At 39.2% G+C, this 22,564-nt stretch overlaps 1 protein-coding gene across 6 annotated transcripts in view; it reads left to right on the plus strand.

Moving 5' to 3' along the window:
• The window catches only part of LOC109698603 (F-box/WD repeat-containing protein 12-like), a 70,346-nt gene that overhangs the window by 30,567 nt on the left and 17,215 nt on the right, over positions 1-22,564 (plus strand). For 3 of the 6 annotated variants that reach the window (XM_020182936.2, XM_074052232.1, XM_074052233.1), the window contains exon 10: positions 692-1,210. In XM_020182936.2, the coding sequence (XP_020038525.1) occupies positions 692-800 (109 nt within the window). In that variant the 3' untranslated portion in view covers positions 801-1,210. Of the gene's footprint in view, positions 1-691; positions 1,211-15,881; positions 16,247-22,564 lie in introns of those variants that run through there. The other 3 variants (XR_012440492.1, XR_012440493.1, XM_074052231.1) reach the window with 2 other exon arrangements.

Here is a 22,564-nt window from a genome sequence, read left to right on the forward strand (position 1 = left end):
ATTAGAAATAAGGGCAAAATAGTTTTTGCTGGATATGGAGGGAGTGGGGTGGAGAGGGTGGGGGGATTAAGGGGGGGTAGGGGACTGGGGGGAGAAATGACCCAAACAGTGTATGTACATATGAATTAAAAAAAAAAAAGTCCCACACAGAACGCATGACTGAGCCTAGGTTGGACCTTGACTCTGATCTCGTGGAAAATGACTGTACCCATGAGCTCCTAAAATTACATCTCCTTCAGTCAGGAGAGCAACAAGAGGGGAGAGGGGAATAAAGAAAAATGGAGGGGGTGAATTCAAGTATGATGTATTTGACATATTGTAAGAACTTTTGTAAATGCCACAGTGCACCCCTACCCAGCACAACAATAAATAAATAAGTAAATAACCAGAATAAAGCAAGTTAATTCATGTGAAACAGAGAGCAACAAGACCAAGACCAGCCAGAAGTTTCTTAGAACGGTTAGAATCACTGTGGTTAAGGTAGCTACTATTAGGAGAGCCCTGAAATGATATTTCCACTTACGAATGTGATAATGTTTTCCAATTATGACAAACACATTTAGATCCTAAAATTAAAGCCCGGAGTAAATGAGAGAGATTGGTTGACCGGGTGGGAAGAAGATACAGAGGCTGAGCTCCATCTTCCTGTAAAAGCCTCTACTATTTAAATGTTTGTCTGTTTTCTTTGCAGTGGATTTATCCATGTGAAAAGTGACAGTATGAGCATTGTGGGCGTGGAAGCCAGAAGCATGGGAACAAGCATCCTGAGGTCGTACTGCTTCAAAGTTCAGCGCAGCTAAGAGGATCGCACCAGCTGAAGATGGTCTCACTTTGGTAAAGCGCTTGCATGCATACAAAGCCTAAATTATGTTACCAGCATTGGAAAAGGAATTGGTAACTCTCAGATGCCTGCTGTGCACCAACTGCACTGTGCTCTGTGACTTGACTTTTAAATCCTCATCAGAAGTCAGTGAAGTAAGAACTAGTGTTTGTTTTTCTGATAAGAAAATGAAAGAGGAGAGTAATTAGCCATTACTGCCCCCATTTTCCAGCCATTAAGCAGTCGGCCTAAGATTTTCCAGATTGTAAGTGGAAGACAAGAGTTGAACATACCTGACGGCACTAGAAAGCTTATGTTTAAATGATTAGGATTATAATGTAATTGTTTTTGTTATTCAAATATGTAACGAAGTAAATACTATTTATCTTCCTAGTCTGTGTTCTGTCTTGTAGACACACATTGATTCATAGTTCTTGCTGTCACTAAGGTAGATTTTGTGGGACCATGTTGCATAACTCTAGAACTGCCATTTTTATGTTGTCTTCGGTGCCCCCTGAGTTGGTCAGCATGGAAGCCCTGGCTGAGTTAGTAGGTGAGTCACACAGAGTTCTGAATTACAAGCAATAGGTGCTGATACTGACTAGCTGAAACTGAAAAGCAGCCCAGGAGGCAGTGAAGTAGTCCACTGTCAATGGGAAGGATGGAACCAAGGGTAGCCAGGAAGCAGAACACAGGGAAGACTTGTTCCAGTGGGTTTGGCTTGAACTGTACCTGGCTCTGTGGTGTCATCACCATCATTTCCTCAGGCTTCACCTTTGCTGCTGCATCACTCATTTCTTGTCACTGATCAGGTAGCACAGCCACCACAGAAAAACTTCCTAGCTGCTCCTAATTCAGAATGCTGTGTATGTGTGTGCACGCACACACTTCTGTGTGTGATTTGTTGTCCTGAAATCCTGCACCCACACTATCAAGGCCAGTTGGGAGAGAAGGAAAGTCTGACTCCTTCAGCTTCAATAGTAGATGTTCCTGATAATCATTCACATAGTGGAAAATTCTTCAAAAATAGAAAGGAAAAATTCCTCAAGAGTAGAAAATAAGGATTAAGAAGCTGTTTACTTGCCCAATGTGCCATTCCCTATGTTAGCTCTTTAAAGGCAGATTTTACTTACGATAGCTAGCAGCGACACTCTGCATGACCACGGCTAAGGCCAGATGGAGTCACTGCCTGAGGTCTTCATTAGCTCTTGAAGCTGTCAGGGTGGCATCCTCTCCTAATTCCATCACAGTGCTGTGTGATGTTCTCAGACTCCTGGCCTGAGTGGTGAGGATGATCAGGACTGAGGCATCTGTAGACTGCAGTGAGGAAGGGGACAGGGACAAAAGAGTAAACACAAATACCAAAAGAGCTGACACAAATACCATGGCACACCAGGAAAGATAAGTACAGTTACATGAAGATGAAAAGAAGATCAGGTAAGTTGAGAACACAGAGGTTTTTGTTGAAGTCACAGGGAAAGGGATTGAGGCATCAGCAAGAGGTTGGACTCAAATAAGGGAATGTTAAATTTCCAGGTCCTCCTGAGAAGGACGCCTGGGACTGAGGGCCACAGATGCAGTTCTTTTAAGTCGTAAGGGGCAGGTGATGATCAGATCCAGATTTACCCTCCTTGAGAGGCTGTGTGTGAACTCTGACATTAGAGGAATGTGTTGACCTGACACAAGAACATGGAGCTCTATAGCACTCTAGGGATCCTTGCTTGGGGCTGTGTGGCAGCTGAGTAAGGGCAGTCTTAAAGGGAACACAGAAAGCTCTGAACTTTTTTTTTTTTGGGCAGTACTGGGGTTTGAATTCAGGGATGCACACTTGCCAGGCAGGCACTCTACCACTTGAGCCACTCTGCCAGTGGAACACAGGAAGCTCTGATACTAAGATTGACAAGAGTAAATCTTGCTGAAGGTGTATGCTGAGTCTGGTAGACATACTCTTATCAGGCCAGCATGGTCTCTGGGTTGTGGTGCCCTGGTCCTAGGGAGAAGCGCCTGGAGAATATGCCACACTCTAAAGTTCTCCATCTGCACATTCTGGAGGTTGCTTCCATGGCATAAGCAGCTCTGCTCCTGGAGGAGTGTGAGGCCCATAGAAGTTCCAAAGAGCCTTCCTCAAGTTCCCTCATTAACCAAGTTAGAAATAAGGTTAGGGTGATGATTATCACCTTAATTAAGTATTGCCCTGGCAGTGCTAACACATGTAGGACTTACAAAAATATATTTAAGTTCTAAAAATCTTAGAAGAGTTATATTTACCATAATTTCTAAACAGCATTGTCTGTTTTAGAATCCAAAGAAAACCTTTAGAATTACTAAGCAAAAATTCAGCATGACTATAGGTTATCTACATATTAAAGTGAGTGTACCAAAGATAGAAGATTAGAGGCACCTAGCCCTTTCCTGGGTCTCCAAGAATTTGAAACAAAATATGTGTGTGGCTGTTGGGAGAGGTGGGTGGTGAGAAAAGGCAAGGGAGAACAACAGTAGACTGAGATCAGGTGAAATTCAGAAATATTGAACTTTAGATTTATAAAAGAAACAATAGACCCTAACATAGAGCAGTAAGAAAAGTAATAGGGAACAGGGAGAACCCCAAAGCTGGGCTCCAAGCAAAAGAGAAAGGGAAAGCCTTGGGAAGCGTCACAGGTGCACAAACTGGCACTCAGCAGAAGTGAAAGTTTAAGATGGAGAAATGCATGCCATGCACCAAGGAGATGCCTGCACTTCCTAGCTTGTTCACTAGCGCCCTAAAGAGAGATTGTCTTAGGAGAGGTCTTAGAATCAAACATCTTCACTAGGGAGAGCAGAAGACCTCTTATTTTCATACCACCAAACCCCAAAGGCCTTTCCCCTCTACTGGCTTAAATGAGTGATTGCCCTGAGAATCAGTGTGGACCCAGGAAACTGGTTGCAACTTTGACTCAAGATCCACAGACACAGATCTATTTGGGTGGGAAGAGCAAGCTGTAAGCCATGCTGCAGAGGGAAGCTATGAGGGGGCATTAGTGGAACTACAGCCTGAACTCCAGTAAGAGGAGAAAGACCAGGCATGTGTGAATACAAGCAGGACACTGTGATAGAGAATTGTAGGGAAAGCAAGGAAAACGCAAGGGAGGGCAACAAGTGGTAGGGAAGGGGGTCAAACCCCACCAGGCTTGATTGCTGTGTACACTCCCAAGGGGCCAAAGAATTTGGTAGAAAGCAGCACTTCTCAGGAATTTCCCATATCAAACCAACACAGGCAGAGCACCTCTGGTATGAGAAGGTATCCAACAGTTGGGGGAGGAGGGCCTGGACTCAGCTTGAGAGCACTCTGAGGAAGGCTCCTGCATAGAAATTGAACCCAGCAGAGAAGACAGGACAGATCTCAGCCTGGTCTTTTCTAGCCTAAGTTGTTAGGACTTCAGAGAGAAAAGGAGCTGTCCCTATCCCAAAGTCAACTGCAAAAGACAAGCTGGGGGTGTGGTAATCCATCCTCTTCTTGTCAGAAAGGAAGAACTATTGACTGCTTTTTAAAAGTTGTTGTCTCTTTGTACTTATTTTATTGTATTCTCCCTCACTATTGCTTCTTTTTCTTTCTTTCTTTTTTTTTTTGTAGCATCAGAGTTTGAACTCAGGGCCTCATGCTTGCTAGGCAGGCACTCTACTACTTGAGCTACTTCACTAGCCCTCTGTCATCATTGTTTTTTATATCTTTATCTTATATACTTTTCTCTTTCCTATCTTGCTTTTTCTTTTTTCCTTTCCCTGTTTCTCTTCTTTTTATTACTTAATTATTAGTACCTTCAGTTTTAACAAATTTTAAACACCTAATTTATACTATAGGTACCCTAGTTCCTTTCTTTTCTAACTTTATTGAGTAGTTGATGTTTCTCATTGTTTTCTGCTACATTTAAATTTTGGGTTTGTTTTTAAATTGATATTTTTGTTATTGCTGTCTACTTTCACTCCTCAAGTGGTAGTGGGATTGTAATTACAAGAGAAGCTACGCACTCCGTAACACTGAAAACACATAAACAACTGAGAGATATCCATCCCAACAGATGTGCAAATTGCAACATAAAACACAAGAAATATGAAAAAGAGAACTATGACTCTTGTTGAAATGCTGGACAAAGAATTCAACAGACTAGTTTTAGAAATGATGAGTGACCCCAAAGAGTATTAAAATGAACAGACAGATGAAGTAAGGAAGTCAGTTCAAGACCTGGATGAGGGGCTGGGATGTAGCTCGGTGGTACAGTGCTTGCCTAGCATGCGTGAGGCCCTGGGTTCGATCCCAGCACCAAAAAAGAAAAGACAAAAAAAAAAAAAAAAACCAAACAAAAAAAGACCTGGATGAGAAAATAGCAATGCTGATGAGAAATTCAGGAAATAAATTGAGATTCTGAAAAAGATACAAACATTGGAAATGAAAAACTCGGTAAATCAAGTTTAAAATATAGTGGAAAGGATCATCAATAGAGTAGATCAAGCAGAAGAAAGAATATCAGGTATTGACTAAAAAGTTAAGGAAATACTACATTCAGACAGCAATAAAGAAAAAAAGCATGACCACAATTTTCAAAAATTTTAGGACATGAACAAGAAACCAAACCTAAGAATACATGAGGTAGAAAAAGGAACTGAGATACAAATTAAAGGCATAGAATTCAGTGAGATTATAGCAGAAAACTCCCCAAATCTAGGAAAAGATATGGACATCCAAGTATGGGAGGCATTTAGAGCCCTAAATAGACATAAACATGAAAGAACGTCTCCATGTCACATTATAGTAAAATGCTAAGACTACAGAATAAATAAAGAATATTGAAGGCTGCAGGAGAAAAATGGTAACTTACTTAACAAAAGCAAACCCATCATAATCACACCAGACCACTCAACAGAAAGCATGGAGTGATATATTTAAGCTCTGAAAGTAACTGCCAACCAAGATTACTATATCCAGCAGTTATCCTTTAAAATCGGTTAAGAAGTAAAGACCTTACAAGATAAGCACAAGCTAAAGCAACTCATGACCACTAAGCTAGCATTTCAGAAAATACTTAAAGGATTCCTATATACAGATGGGGGAGAAAGACGGTCACAAACACAAAAGGTTAGGAAAGAATACATTTCATGAGAGAATATAAAGATCTTAAAAGATCTATAAAGAACAATGATATTAAAGCAGTAACAAAATCTCAGGATCAGACAGATGAACTGCTGAACTCTAAGACCTTTAAGAAGAACTAAAACCAATGCTCCTTAAATTATTTTGCAAAATAGAATGGGACAGAACACTTCCATAATCATTCTATGCAGCCAGTATTGCCAAAACCAGGTATGAACACACACACACACACACACAAAATGAAAAAAATTAGGCCAATTTCCTTGATAAACACAGATGAGAAAATCTTTAATAAAATACTTGCAAATTGAAGTAAATACATTTAAACCCTCATACACTATGGTCAGGCTGGTTTAATTCCTAGAATGGAAGGATGGTTCAATGTGTGCAAATTAATAAACCTAACACAGTACCTAAATAGAATTAGGAACAAAATCAGTGATCATCTCAATAGATGCTGAAAAGGCCTTTGACAAATTCATCGTCCTTTCATGGTAAAAGCCGTGAAGAATCAAGGAATAGAAGGAATGAACATGTCAACATTATAAAGGCTGTATATGACAAACCTAGGGTCAGCATTGTACTGAATAGGGAAAACTGGAAGTATTTTCTCTAAAGTCAGGAATGATACAAGGGTGTCCACTCTCATCCACAGTATTGGATATGCAATATAGTGCTTGAGTTCTTAGCCAGACCAATAAGGCAAGAGAAAGAAAGAAAAGGGGTACAAATAGGAAAGGAAACTTTGAAGCTACTAGAGGAAAACATTTGAAGATATAGGCAAAGGCTTTTCTGAATAGAACTCCAATAACACAGAAAATAAGGGGAAGAACTGAAAAGTAGAATTGCATCTGATTAAAAAGTCCTGCACATCAAAGGAAATAATCATCAGAATGAAGAGCCCACAGAATGGGAGAAAATTTGCCAGCTATTCATCCAACAGAGAATATCCAAAATGTCTAAAGAACTCAAAACATTAAACATGAATAATCCTGTCAATATGTGGGGAAATCAATTGGCTAGTTCTCAAAAGAAGTACAAATGGCCAGTAAATACATTTAAAAATGTTCAAGGTCCTTAGCCATAAAGGAAATGCAAATCAAAACTACACCGAGATTCCATCTTACCCCAAAGTCATTATCAAGAAAACAAACAACAAATGTCGATGAGTCAGTATGCAGGGAAAAGGGAACCCTTATACGCTGTTGGTAGGAATGCAAATTCATGCAGCCACTGTGGAAGTTCCTCAGAATATTAAAAATAGGCCTACCATGTGATCCTCCTGTGCCACTCCTGGACATGTATCTGAAGGAGTGTAAGTTAACAAGCAGCCGAGAGACCTGTACACTCGTATTTTTAGCAGCGCCATTCATAATAGGCAAGCAATGGAATTAGCCTAGTGACCATCAACAAATGAATGGCTAAAGAAAATTTGGGATGGGTGCCAGTAGCTTCACACCTGTAATCCTAGGTATTTGGGAGGGTGAGATCAGGAGGATCATGGTTTGAGGCCAGCCTGGGCAAATAGTTTGTGAGACCTCATCTCAAAAACCAAACAAAAAACCCCAGCGAAAATGGATCAGAGGTGTGGCTCAAGCGGTAAGAGTGTCCGCTTTGCAGCACAAAGCCCTGAGTTCAAATGTCAGTCCCACCAAAATGCCACTCCCTGATTAATGGTGCTAAATGAAAGGTTAAGCATCAGTCTGTGCTACCAGCTGGACTGGCCTTTAGTTGTGGCAGCTATCAGAACTGATGAAGGAAGGGGTGGGGGGAGCTGGCCCAAACAATGCACACACGTGAGCAAATGTAAAAATGATCAAATAAAAAAAGAATTGATAAAGGCCTTTTTTATTTGGCGATAATTGCTTTTATCTCTTCAATTGTGTACATGGGCACCTTGCACAAAGACAAGATTGGTGACAAGACAGGCTCCCTGATAGGTGAACATATGTCACCTGCTTATTGAGAGCCTTCTCTGCAGTGCGTGGCCTCTGGTGGACTTAAGGTAAGACAAAACACCTGCATGCTCTCTGTTGATGGGTGAGAGATTATTATTCTGTCAGGAAGGGCTCTGAGAAATCGAGTGGGGGCAGCAGCCATGGTGTTGGTAGGATTTTTAGACTGCTCACTCAAATGTCACAATTCCAAGTCTTGGAGTCTTACTCCTTCTCTCTCTGGGCCAGACTTATGCACAGAGACCTGCTGAGGCCATATATGTGGCCTCCTTTGTATTTCTTTGTATTTCTCCTTTGTATTTCTGACACCTTAATAATCAGATTTTGGGCCAGATTTCAGCAGTTTCCCCACTGATTTCAGAAGATAATGTTCTCTGGCTTTCAGAGAATACCTGATGTTGGAAGTGAGCTGTTATTTTTGTTTTTGTAAAGTGATGTGATTGTATTTCATCTAATACTGGAGAGGAAAGTAATCTCAGGAAGACCATTAATAAAGAGAGAGAAGCAGGAATTACAGAGAATGTAAGAAAGTACACAAAATCTTCTCTCAATAGACATCACATCTACAATTTAAAAATGCATTTCTACTAAGCAGATTACAATGTAGGAAAATATTGGAATAAACAAATACATTTTTGCATTGATTTTTGGTATTTTTAGTGTGAAGAATGTTTTTTAAAATCCTGTATAGACATCTAATTATCTCATGAATCTCTTATCTTTGCTACTACTTTAGCCTTAAAATCTCACTTGAAAAATTATGTAATACTATACATTATTGACATTTGAGTTGTATTAAAGGGAAGAAGTAATTAACATGAATTACTTTTAATTTTCCCTCAGATGTCTTATCCACCTTCAGCATGAAAAATATTAACTTTCCATAGATTAGGCACATTGTAACTTTTTTTTGGCAGGACTGGGGTTTGAACTCAGAGCCTCATGCTTGCTAGGCAAGCACTCTATCACTGAGCCACTCCTCTAGCCATTTTGTTGGTGTGCATGTTGGGTATTTTTGAAGTAGTGTCTCGTGAACTACTTGCCTGGGCTGGCTTCAAACTACAACCCTCCTAATTTCTGCCTCCTGTGTAGCAACATTACAGGATTGAGCCACTAGTGCCTGGCAGATTGCAACATTTTTTAAGAGGAGACAGAAAATGGTAAAACTGATGATTATGCCATAAAGTTGAAAGAAAAACTCCAAAATAAGCTGGTGAATGTGAATGATGATTTCTCATTTGCCTTGCAAATATTTCTACTGGATACTTTTGATTATATAACCTGCTCTCCTAAAATAGAAATATGTGCTATGTGGCCTCCTGAGCTATTTAATAGTTCAGGTATCAATGACAAGTTCTCAAATCAAATTTTGAACAATAATTATCTAAAATAACTTATTGAGACCTTCCTCTCACGTTGAAAGAATTAAAAAAATCTAAATTAAAAGAGCTAGAGTGATAGCAAAATAAGTCCATGGTTGTGACTTAATACATATTATTTGTAGACTAATTTTAACTAAAATTAAATTTCAATTTTAAACTATTTCTTCTTGATTTTGAAGTTGTTTAGCACACCGCCTATTTACTTATAGTATGAATATGGACTGAAAAGTCATCAGATATGAAAAAGGCATAAGCTAATACAAAGGTCGTCCAAACAATGAAAGGTTGCAAAAGTAGTCCAAATAAGGCAAATACTAGAATCATGTTAACTTATGCTTTCAATTTAAACAATTCTAGTCTAATAATTAAGTTATTAACTAGAATTCTTAATAAATGTAAGAGTACCCACTGAAAACCTAGACATCAGGTTTAGATTTTATACAGATAGGTTTCATTCAAATGAACATAAAAAGTGGACCTCAAAAACTTCCGTTTATATGCATATAGATGTTCTCAATGGCTCCATGAATTCTCTACCATGTTCATTTCAATGTGGATACATAGAGTATTTACTTCAGTTCAATAAAAATGGGTCTAAAACTATAGAAGTTTTTATAGCATTTAAAAGACTTCTAATCATCCATGCCAACTGCACTCCTTCCTCACACAAAACTGCTTTTTGCTTTTTGAAACCAAGCATTCACTGGCTAAAATAAGACATCTGCTCTTAAGGGGATTGATCATCCTGGGGCCCGACCTAATTGAGAGATTAGATATGGTTCTCTATTCTGGTTAACATTATTTTTACATAAAACACTGATGGTAAAAAGAGCAACGTTCTTTTAAATACAAATGACCTTTCATTTAATTCTAATTTCTTTTACATAGAAACAGTCTTGTAAATGTCAGGTTGCTGTGTTATGAGTTCTATATTTATTGAGTTGACTAGGTCATTTCTTTACTAACAGGTATATATCATCACATAAACAAAGCATTCTCAAAGAAATGATCCCACAGTTCCATGGAGTCAAGATGATGGTATAAAACACACACACACACACACACACACACACTGTAATGTGTATTGCTGATGGTGTCATTTTAGTGTTTCTATTGTCAGTTAGGTATCAAATTTTTTCCCCAAATGCAGGCATAACCTTTTTCTGTGGCTATTTGCATTTTTCTTCCTAACCTTTGATAACCAGACCTTTATTAATGCTATTCACCAATACATGAGACTCAGATCATCCATCCAAAACACCACAAAAGACCCAGATGCTCATAAAAATTGCACTCCCACAAAGTACTAACCTCCTCCTCCACGCAGATACACATCATGACCTCTCCCATTTTTGTTGAGCCCCTTTGTTTTCACATAATGTGTCATGCTTGGAAAAAGTGGTTATTCACAGGCTGTACAATACATTATGCTTGTTTACATAATAAATCAAACAGCATTTCAATTATGAAGTTAGATATAATTTTTAAAAAACATGATAGCTTACTCCATTTGGTTTCTTTCTATCCATTTTTCTTACCCCTTCCTGAACTCTTGAGATAAAACTAGTTTAAATTGGCCTCTTCCACCTAGGAAAAATGGGGATAAAATCTTTAGAATAGAAGTATTAAGCAGGAGTATAGGATGGAGTAATTCATAAAATATTGCCTTTGTCAGTTTTACTATTTATGCTTTAATGCACTTTGCATTAGGCACTAATTACTCAGAATTTGTACCTTCTAAAGCCCAAAGTAACTTAAAAATAATTTTAAGATATTTAGAAACTGCTAGAGTGATGCTTTTAAAGGAAGGTCATTACAGATTCAAATGTGGATATAAATAAATCTATACTCCAGAACTAGACTGAATTCTATTAATTCTATTAATTTTTCATCCCTTATATATTTAACCTCATATATTTCAATATTAACTACATTTAGACATAAGTCACTGTAAGAGAAGGTAGAAAGAGACAATTTTCAGACAGAAACCAACAACAACACTTTGGTATTTTAAGTTGCCTTAAAAACATTAAAGTAACATAGATGAGTTTTGGGGACTTTACTTTAAAGACCTTCAGCTTTAATTAAAATTTAGTAAACAGGTAAGAAATATATAAGGTAACAAGCATTAGTTTCTTTCTGTTCAGCCACAAATATAACTACACTAAGTTTAATATACTTGTTAGGCAAAATATAGTGAAGCACAACAAATACTTTATTGAGTTTATGTGATATGGTGGCATAAAACATTAGTAATCATTAAAGCTTATAAAGTACTGTGGAGTGCACCAATAACATTTGGAAATTAATGTCACAAGTCATGAGTTTATTGGAATTCTTTATGGTGAGGATGAAGTACACTTTTCTACTGTCAAATGAAGTGTAAACAGAGCAGGAAAGCTCATAGAAAAGAGCAATGGACACAGGTATGAAACGGGGAGACCATTGGAAGTGGGAATAAGCAGGAGGGTAAAAGAAGCGAGTGAAGGGGGATTTTGTAAGAGCAAACTACTTCATATGCAGGTATAAAAACTGAATAAGGAAACTCATCAAAATTGCTTGAAAAATAGTTGACAGAAGGTGGGCACAATGGCTCACACCTGCAATTCCATGTGCATGGAAGTTAAAGATTGGGAAGATTGTGGTTTCAGGACAGCCTGGGCAAAAATCTACTGAGACCCCATCTCAACTAATCTAAGCTGGGAGTGGTGGCACATGACTGTCTCCCTAGCTAAATAGGAAGCATAAATAAGTGGATTAGAGGTGAGGCCAGCCCTCTCAGTTTGAGACCCCATTCAAGTAAAACTAAAACAAAAAGGGCTGGAGGTATGGCTCAAGTGTACAGTTTCTGTCCAGCAAGAACAAAAGGCACTGAGTTCAAACCCTAGTACCACCAAAAAAAAAATTAAAAATAAAAAAATGGGACAGAAAAAGGGCATAAGAAAACCCTTATTGAAGGGTGAATTTGATCAATTTACTTGATATGCACATATGGAAGTATCACAATGAAATTCTTTTGTACAATAAATATATGCTAATAAATAAACTGAGCAAAAAAAAAAAAAAAACCCAAAACAAAGAACAACAGAAGACAGTCTAGGTCAAGAGGAAAGGACAGGAGCTAAAAGGGACAAAAAAAACTCAAGGACACTGGCAGATAAGAGTGGGAAATCGGTGAATCTATGATAATGAAAGAAAACCAAGAATTTTTCTTGGTAATTAAAGCACTCACTGGAAATGATGAAGAATAATTAAAATAGTGAAAGTCTTCAGTGTTTCATACCTAGAATGTAACCATACCTTTTTAATCTGTACTTCACATCAGCTGTGATAAAGTTACTAAAACATTACTTGAAAATTCCAAACTTTTAGCCTGCCACAGACTCTACAGAGAAGACTCAGATGTGATCTGATCATATGAAGATTGTCCCAGGGAAAAAGTGAGTTAGTTTGATGCTTCCATGCTTTTGTTCCATTATCTTTAAACTATGGGTCTGTGATGCCCTCTCCTACATTTTTACACCTACAAATACTTTTTCCTACCTTTAATGGCACAGACCGGATTTCATGTTCTACATTAAACCTTCCACAGTAACCACTTTTGTTAAACCACCCATCTTTGCCTGACAAAGTACTGTTTAAGTTTTAGGTCCTTGCAGACCTACATAATTTCTTTATTTAATTTTTTTGACTCAGAGCTTAGTGCTTGTGAGGCAGGTACTCTACAACTGGTGCCACTCTGTTAGTCCTTCCTTTAGGCTGTTTACATTTTACCACAAATGCATGTACTCACTCAGTTCTCATCTCATTGCTCCTTATGTGCAACGATTTTTGTGTACTGAATCTCCAACTACATTCACCTAGCATAGTATGAATTCATTTTCTTTTTCTCCTTCTCATTTCCCCCCGTCACCTTCTTCTTCCTCCTCCTCCTTTCATAAACACAAAGCAACACACTGTGAGTTAAGCAGTGCTTAACTTGTACTTAATAAATGTCCACTGAGGAAGAAGGCTTGTATTTTCATTGTTGACTTCTCATGCCATTTTCCATCAGGACTGCTATAAATGTCTTTCCAACTTTTTTCATGTATCTGACTCCATCTCTCCTCTTCCCCACTTTCCTATCTTGTCACTTCCTCCACTAAAAAGCTAAAGATAATTTTTCACTTATGTTTCACAAAAAGTAAGAATTTTTCTATTCTAATTTTTCCTTTCTTCCATATGTCCATTTTCATTTGGGTCCTTGAGGTGTCTGGCTCTATTAGATACACCTTTCCAAACTTTCCTCTAAATATACTAAAAATAAATTCATGGCCAGGAAAGATGCACATGCCTGCCATCCCAATACTTAGAGGCTGAGAAAGGTGGAACGTGAGTTCAAGGCCAGCCTGGGCTACATAGCAAGGCTTTGTCTCAAATCAGTCAATCAAATTCTCAAGACCTAGTGAGCTTATCCCTACTTTTTATTTCTCTTACAAGTCTTTCACTTCCGTTCTTTGTCCGTCATTTCCAAACAATTTCCAAGAAGTCCATTGCCTACCATGTGACATAAATTGCTTCCTCTTTGTTCATAAAAGATCTTTTAAATACAAAATTCAATGACATTTCCCAGTCATTCATTTGTGGTGATTGTGTACTAAACTACTAAAATAGTGTTCTTTTCTTTTTTTTGGTGGCACTGGGATTTGAACTCAGGGTCTCATACTTGCTATGCAGGTGCTCTTGCCAGTTGAACCACTCCAACAGCTTGTGTTATCTATCTAACACAAGCTCATTTTGTGGTCTTTACAACACTTGTCTTCATGATTTGTTCCCTTCTATTTGATCTCTTGTAAATTTCCATCACTGCCTCTTATCTCTCAATGTGTTATTTTATGAGTGATTACACTTTCCATGAAAATCCCTCCCTTCCTGACCTAAAATCACCAGAAAGTAAACTAACACCATACCATAAACTTGGTCATCATCTCAATGTATACAGCTCATTATAATCTCTAAGAATTCAGGCTTTGCCCTCAAGGTTCAACCAAAACATCAAACACATTTTGAAATACCTCTTAAATTTGTCATCTTTTTATATTCATGCTGTACTGTTCATTCTCATTTTCTTTTGTTGTAACCACCAGCAGAATTGACAGATCAAACAATAAGTTGGATTTCAACTGCCATTCTACACTTTGCTTAGAATATTTGTGTAATGTAATGGACAATTGTTTTTAAGTTTTTTTCTATTATTTTTATGTATTTATTTTTATGGACTCGTATTAATGACACATATTAATGGGGTTTAGTCTGATAGTTCTGTCCATGCATATGGCACACACTGACCAAATCCAGACACTCTTTCTCCCCACTTTCCACGACCCTTTCCAATACCTATTAGTCACTATTCTACTTTCAGGTCAACTATTTTTAGCTTCCACATATGAGGGACTATGCAGTACTTGTATTTCTGTGTCTGTCTTATTTCACTTACTATCCTTTAGTTCCATCCACTTTGCTGCAAGGGGCTTCATTCTTCCTTATAGTTGCCAAATGCTTCATTATGTGTATACATTTTCATTATCCATTCAGGTGTTGGTGTGAACCTAGGTTGATCCCATATCTCATCTATTGTGAATGTTGCCATAATCAATATGGGCATGTAAATATCTCTTTGGTATATTGATTACATTTCCTTTGGATTTATACTCAGAAGGGGAATAACCTAGGTTACCTGGTAATTCCCTTTTTAAGGTTTTTTTTTTTTTTTTGGAAGTACTGAGGCTTGAAGTCAGGGCCTCAGTCTTCCTAGGTGGGTGCTCTATCACTTGTTTCATTCTGCCAGTCCCCCTTTTTAGTGTTTTAGTGAACTTCCATACTCTTCTCCTAATGGCTGTACTGTACCCCAGCGCTGTATAAGGGTTCCTTTTCCCGATATCCTATCTGACTGGCATTTGATATTTTTATAATAGCCAATTTAATGGGAGTAAGCTAGTAACTCATTAGTTTTGATTTGTATTTCTGTGGTGGCTGATAAAGTGACCATTTTTTCATATGGTTTTTGCCATTAATATTTCTTCTTTTCAGAAGTATCTATTCAGCTCTCTTGCTCAATTTTTAATTAGGTTACTTGGAAAAAACTATTGCTGTTATTGAAGACACACCATTAAGATTATTGGGCCCCTTATCAATACGTGTAATAATCAGTACTGTGCTAATAGGAATTTCAGAAAAATTATTATTCATTCTGGCTTTCAAAGAAAAGTGACTTTTAAAACAATAGAATTATTAGCTTTCTGTATTTTGTTCTAAATCGTCACTAAAGATAAAAACTTAATATCCTATTTATGCAACTGGATCCTTAAATATTACGAACTCTGTGGAAATATATTTGTTGATTTTTAAATTCTTGTTAATTAGCGTGTTGTGATTCATATTCATCTTGTCCTCTTTTGGAGCACCTGCACCAACAAAGAGTCCTTAAGAGGAAAGTAAATTGCATTGTGCAGTTTGGTTCTTACGTCATGAAAAAATAGAAATTCATTAGATCTACAAAATGAACTTTAAGTCATCAGAATAGAAAATTACTGATTTATTTTAATTCCTGTCCTTTACAGAAAAACGAAATATAATCAGTTGGACAGAAAAGCAGACGATTATCTCCCAGGAGAAGCCCTTTTCCACGCAGAAATCAGGCTCTTCTCACGCAGCTCCTCTGGAAATCCCAAGGCATCTGGCAGAAGTTTCTAACATCCACTAGACATCACTGCGGCCATGCCAGACGCAGCTGGTAGACAGTTTACGTAAATTTGAAAATAAAAAATTTGAAGCTGAGAGATTGTGCTCCCTGATTGTTCAACCACAGGAATAGGAAGCAGCGCTCCACTTCAACCTTCCAACAGACACCTGCAGAGTTCGACAACCTGAGTGCGAATGTCCACCCACTGCGCCTGCGCAGACAGCCTGTTCCGCGGTGGGCGGGGAGACCCAGGGAGGCTCGGGGGCCGCTTGCGCTTGCGCAGAGGGCACGGCGGCGAGTTCCGTCGTTATTTTTGAAACGTCTGGCGGGAAAACCGATGTGGAAACCTCTGCTGGAGGGGTCTGCTCACTACAACCCGCATCGTAGTGAGTGGACCTCTCCATGGCAAGGAAGCAAGGAATCCTTCTGCGGGAAGCCGAGATCGTGTCCGATTTCTTTTGCGAGTCCTCGCGCAGGACACGTCGAGGAGACCTGGGCTCCGGCGGCCTCGTGGGCCTGAGGCTCGGCCTGAGCCACCCGGAGGCCCTGCCCGCCCAGGTACCGGCCCTCTGGAGGAACCTGGGAATGGGATGCGGGCTCCTCCTGAGGGACTGATGTGCTGCTCAGATGGAAGGAATGGCCCGCACGCTGCTGAGGCCTGGCTCACAGGGCTCCCCCTTCTCCTGGGCTGTTTAAATTTCCCCCCACCGCCCACACCCCCAGCTATGTCCTTAAGTTTGGTGGGAACTGCTGGGGAAGCTCAGTGAGTCCTCTTGGGACTCATATCGCTCTGAAGCTCATCTGAATCATGCGTAGCCTGCAGGAGTGCAGAGAGATCACTAACTAGCTCTTCTGTGAGGCCTCACGCATGTGCTGCCGGGAGATCTGGGCTCTGGTGGCCTCCTGGACCCAAGGCTCTGACACCTGCAGAGCTTGACAACCTGAGAGTGCAAACTTCCACCCACTGCGCCTGCACAAACAGGCCACTCCAAGGTGGGCAGGAAGACACAAGGAAGCTCCGGACTCCCCTGCACTGTGCACAGGGCCACGGGAGACCTGGAGGCCCTGGCCGCCCATGTACTGGCTCCCAAGAGGAACCTGGGAGAGGGTTGCCCGCTAGTCCTCACTCCTGACATGCTGCTCAGGTGGGAGGAGAGGCCTGCATGCTGATGATGTCTGGCTGGCAGGGCCTCCTCTTCTCCTGAGCTGTTCATTAAAGTGCACATCCCCTCCCCCAGTCTTAGGCCTAGTGTGCCTGGTGGGGGTCTGGCGTGGATTTTTACCCAGACTCAACCCTACTCAAGCTATGGGAGTTGCTGTGCCCCTCCAGGACTCCTGCACATTCCAATGGAGCCTGAAGAGATGAGGAAGAATTAGAGGGTCAGGCTTGCCTGGGAAGTGGGAACAGTCAGTTACTAATTCAAACAAGCAGCCTGATTTGATCTCCTCTGACCATGTGCTCTCAGTTTAGGTGGATTGCAAAGAGGTGAAATTTGGCAGTGGTAGCTTAATGTCCTTTGACATTTTTCTCTTACTGCCATATAAATGCCATTTAGTTTTCCTTGGATGGAGAATTTTAAGGATTTTGCATGCCACTTTACTCTGCTTTCAGCAGACATACAAGCATGTATTTAGACATTTATAGCTTTACCATTTCTTTTACTTTAAGCATTTGGTGTTAGCAGCATTTTATATCAGCGTGGACCATATACAACTGCAACCTTACTGAAGTGCAGAAATACAGATTCACCTTGCTCATCACTACTGATCCTGAGCTGAAAGGTATTTAATCACTACAAACGATGAGTTTTGCATGTCTTCTAGGGTCCACATTTTTAAGCATCTCAAGTGGTCATTTTTCAGCTCTTTTTGTAGAAGTGAAAAACCACCATCTAAAATACACTGATTTTCAAGGGGCCCAAGGAAGCAAAGATACAGAAATTGAAAAGCTCACCTTCCCCCACCCCCGACCCAGTACATTATTTTAAGTGGACTGAATCATTTGATTTTGCAGAATCCTATGTCTTCACAAAACAGTCTCCTATCATTTCTCTTTGAAATAGCTTTTGCAGTTAATATGTCCAAATGAAAGAGGCTGGAATTTTTACACAATTGTGACAATATCCATTATCTGTTTGAGAAAATACACATTGTATGTTCTTTGTCTCATTCTGTCTATTCTTACTATGATAAATTAATTTTCTGTGACTTGTGTCTATTGTCATAATAGTAAGATCAAAGAAAATAAAATTGGATCCAACTAGGGAAGCAAATTAAGAACCATTTACTAAATAACAGAACACCCAGTAGAGTTTTATTTTTCAACTATTTCCATTTGATTTTTTAAAAAATATTCCCTTTGATTCAAATCTAGGCAACTTTTGTTGTTCGGGACATTTTTGTTTCACCTTTTGGATCAGTGCTTGTTCATCTAATTTTTTTTCCTTCTAGAATTCCTCCCACTTCCTCATGGTTGTCTCTGCTCAGGAGTCTCATATCTAATTTGTTGTAGCTTGCTTCTCTCCACTTAGTCTTCCATAATTCCATATAGTGTTGCAAGTGTCCATCTTTTTCCCTTTTGAGTGTTGGAATTCAGAAACCATTGTCTTTTGGGATTTTGAAGTTTTTTTCAATCAGAACTTTATGATTTAAATTATACTTTTCATTGCATTTATGTAACCATCAGTCTCAGAAGGACTTTCTGTTGATGGCCATCTGAACTTTGTTAGCTTGACATCATTTTTGTAGTGGGGTTGAACAGTGAAGGGAAGTTTTATACCACTTGAGCCTTGGCCTGGCCTTTTTGTGTGTACTTTTTTTTGAGACAATGTCTGGCTAACTTTGCCCAGGCTGGACTTGAACTCAGTACTCTGCTCTCAGGAACATGGGATTGCCATGTACACCATCATGCCCTGCTGACTTTTCTCTTTTAAGCGGTATTCTTTAGTGGTTCCCTACCCTTCATATCTACAAAAGTTGAGTCCCTCGATACTTGAGCAGCTCAAGTCCCAAGACTGAAAGGCAAAGGAAATTTATTCTCCAGTACAGGCCTTCTCATCCTGAGTGCTATTGATATTTTGGCCTGGATATTATTGCAGGGTGCTTTCCTCTGCATTATAAGATGTTTAGCAACATCCTTGCCTCTACCCTCTAGATGTGTGTAAGCACACCTAGCTTTCACCATCAACAATGTCTCTGAACATTGCCAAATGGATGCTGGGGGCAAAATTCCACTTGATTGAAAACTTGTGCTCTCGTAGGTGAGTACTGGCAGAAGAGCAAGATGACGGCTTTGTGGGGATGATGATAGACTTCTGCTTGTAAGTGTAAACAGGAAACACATAGATAAGAGCAGCCCACCTCTCTCAAAGTACTTTAAAAAATGGAGGTCAGTGCTAAATCATCTATCGTCATAAAAAATGGAGGTCAGTGCTAAATCATCTATCGTCATTCATATTCAGATCATCTGCCCAAGGTCCTCTAGGACACTATGGGTCTTTGTCTTCATTTTGACAAACTTCTCATTGCTATCTTAGTTAAAATAGTCAAATTGCCCTTCCTTTTAGGCAAATTATTCCAGTTTTTTTTTGAATCCCATTTCCTGTAGTCTTTTTAGAGGATTTATCTTATTCTTTTCTCTTATATTTTCCGTGTATGTGGTGATTTGAATTGTTCCTGTTGGTTTCATCTCTTTCCAGTTTTAATCTCTCTAAAAAACTTGTTCTGAATATGCTGTCCCAATTTCAAGATTAATTCATTACTCATTCTGAAACTCTTCTCTTTATAACCTCTGTCTAGGTTATCTCTGAAATGTGCTGAGCTTCGCTAACAACTTTTGTGTGGTCAACCCACACTTCTAACCTAAGTCTCATTTCAGAGCTGTATATCCAACAGCTGTATCTGGATATGGCTGTCCTTAAGATATTTTGTACTCAGCATACTAAAAGCTAAATTTCAGATGATCTCCCAAATTGGTTCTCAATAGCCCAATCAGAAAGATAAGTCAGAATATTAAGAGCTACTGCTTACTGTTATAGCTAATGTGGTAAATCTTAGTAATGATAGCCATGAACTATCTTGGCACATCTCTATTTATCCTATAAGCTTTCATTCCTTTTTTGCTCAAATTACTAATGAACTAACCAATGTACCTAGATCCCCTTTCTATGTTCTCTAGTCCCTGTCTACATGATAGTGACCATGATAGTTTTGGAATTCAAGTCCAATTCATCACATTCTGCTTCAAACACAGTAGTGATTTAATTCATTCTCCCTTTCTTTATACTTGAATTGGCCTGCTTCAACTGTCTGGTCACACATTGTTCCCTTCAGAGTATACAAAGCCTGTACTTTCTTCTCTGTCCTTTTCCATACTAAATGATGTTAACCCTCAGGACTAAAACCAATACCTTCATCTCCCCTGTGAATGGGTCACATTTTCCTTTTTCTTCTTTTTTTGTCCCAGATTTTCACTCTTTAGTTTGCATTTATAAATGAGCTATTAAAAAAGAAAGAATTAGGAAGAAGAGCAGAAGACACCATAGCACTATAAACAGGACTTGTCTAAGAGATGGGTAACCTGGGACTTGATGTAAGCTTAGCAACAGTCATCTGTGGACCTCCTGGCTTCCTTAATGTCACTTCACATGGACTTCCCTGTACCTTACTGGCTGTTGCTACTCACCCTTTATTCTTTTTGTTTTCTTTTATTCATATGTGCATACAATGTTTGGGTCATTTTTCCCTTTTCACCCCGCCCCCTCCCTCACCTACCCCACTCCCTCTCTCTCCCCCCCACCCCCTCACTAGCAGGCAGAAATTATTTTGCCCATATCTCTCATTTTGTTGAAGAGAGAGTATAAGCTATAATAGGAAGGACCAAGGGTTTTTGCTAGTTGAGATAAGGATAGCTATACAGGGAGTTGACTTGCATTGCTTTCCTATGCATGTGTGTTACCTTGTAAATTAATTCTTCTCAAACTAACCTTTTCTGTAGTTCTTGGTCCCCTTCTCCTATTGGCCTCTGTCATTTTAAAGTATCTGCATTAGTTTCTCTGCATTGAGGGCAACAAATGCTATCTAGTTTTTTGGGTGTCTTACCTATCCTCATCCCTCCCTTGTGTGCTCTCGATTTATCATGTGCTCAAAGTCCAACCCCCTTGTTGTATTTGCCCTTGATCTAAAGTCAGCATATGAGGGAGAACATATGATTTTTGGTCTTTTGGGCCAGGCTACCTTGCTCAGAATGATGTTCTCCAGTTCCCTCCATTTACTTGAGAATGATAAGAATTCATTCTTCTTCATGGCTGCATAATATTGCACTGTATATAAATACCACATTTTCTTAATCCATTCGTCAGTAGTGGGGAATCTTGGCTGTTTCCATAACTTGACTATTGTGAATAGTGCCGCAATAAACATGGGTGTGCACATGTCTCTGGAGTAACCTGTGTCACAGTCTTTTGGTTATATCCCCAAGAGTGGTATTGCTGGACATGTGGTAGATCTATGTTTAGATTTTTAAGTAGCCTCCAAATTTTTTTCCAAAGCAGTTGTACTAGTTTAAATTCCCACCAGCAGTGTAAAATGGGTTCCTTTTTCCCGCATCCTCACCAACACCTGTTGTTAGTGGTGTTTTTAATGATGGCTATTCTAACAGGGGTGAGGTGGAATGGTAGTGTGGTTTTAATTTGCATTTCCTTTATTGCTAGAGATGGTGAGCATTATTTCATGTGTTTTTTTGCAATTTGAATTTCTTCTTTTGAGAAAGTTCTGTTTAGTTCACTTGCCAATTTCTTTATTGATTCATTAATTTTGGGAGAATTTAGTTTTTTGAGTTCCCTGTATATTCTGGTTATCAGTCCTTTGTCTGCTGTGTAGCTGGCAAATATATTCTCCCACTCTGTGGGTGGTCTCTTCAGTTTAGAGACCATTTCTTTTGTTGAGCAGAAGCTTTTTAGTTTTATGAGGTCCCATTTATCTATGCTATGTCTTAGTTGCTGAGCTGCTGGGGTTCCATTGAAAAGTCCTTGCCTATACCTATTAGTTCCAGAGTATTTCCTACTCTTTCCTGCACCAACTTTAGAGTTTGTGGTCTGATATTAAGATCCTTGATCCATTTTGAGTTACTATTGGTATATGGTGATAAACATGGATCTAGTTTCAGTTTTTTGCACACGGCTAACCAGTTTTCCAGCAGTTTTTGTTGAAGAGGCTGTCTTTTCTCCATCGTATATTTTTAGCGCCTTTGTCCAAGTAAGTTGGGTATAGTTGTGTGGCTTCATATCCACGTCCTCTATTATGTTTCACTGGCCTTCATGTCTGTGTTTGTACCAGTACCATGCTCCTTTTATTGCTATTGCTTTATAATATAGATTGAAGTCAGGTATTGTGATACCTCCAGCATTGTTCTTTTTGCTGAGTATTGCCTTGGCTATTCATGGTCTCTTGTGTTTCCAAATAAATTTAATGGTAGATTTTTCAATCCCTTTGATGAATGGCATTGGGGTTTTGATGGGAATTGCATTAAACATGTACCTTGCTTTTGAGAGTATAGCCATT

Source organism: Castor canadensis, chromosome 13 (assembly GCF_047511655.1).
Source record: "Castor canadensis chromosome 13, mCasCan1.hap1v2, whole genome shotgun sequence".
Classification (NCBI taxonomy): Eukaryota; Metazoa; Chordata; class Mammalia; order Rodentia; family Castoridae; genus Castor; species Castor canadensis.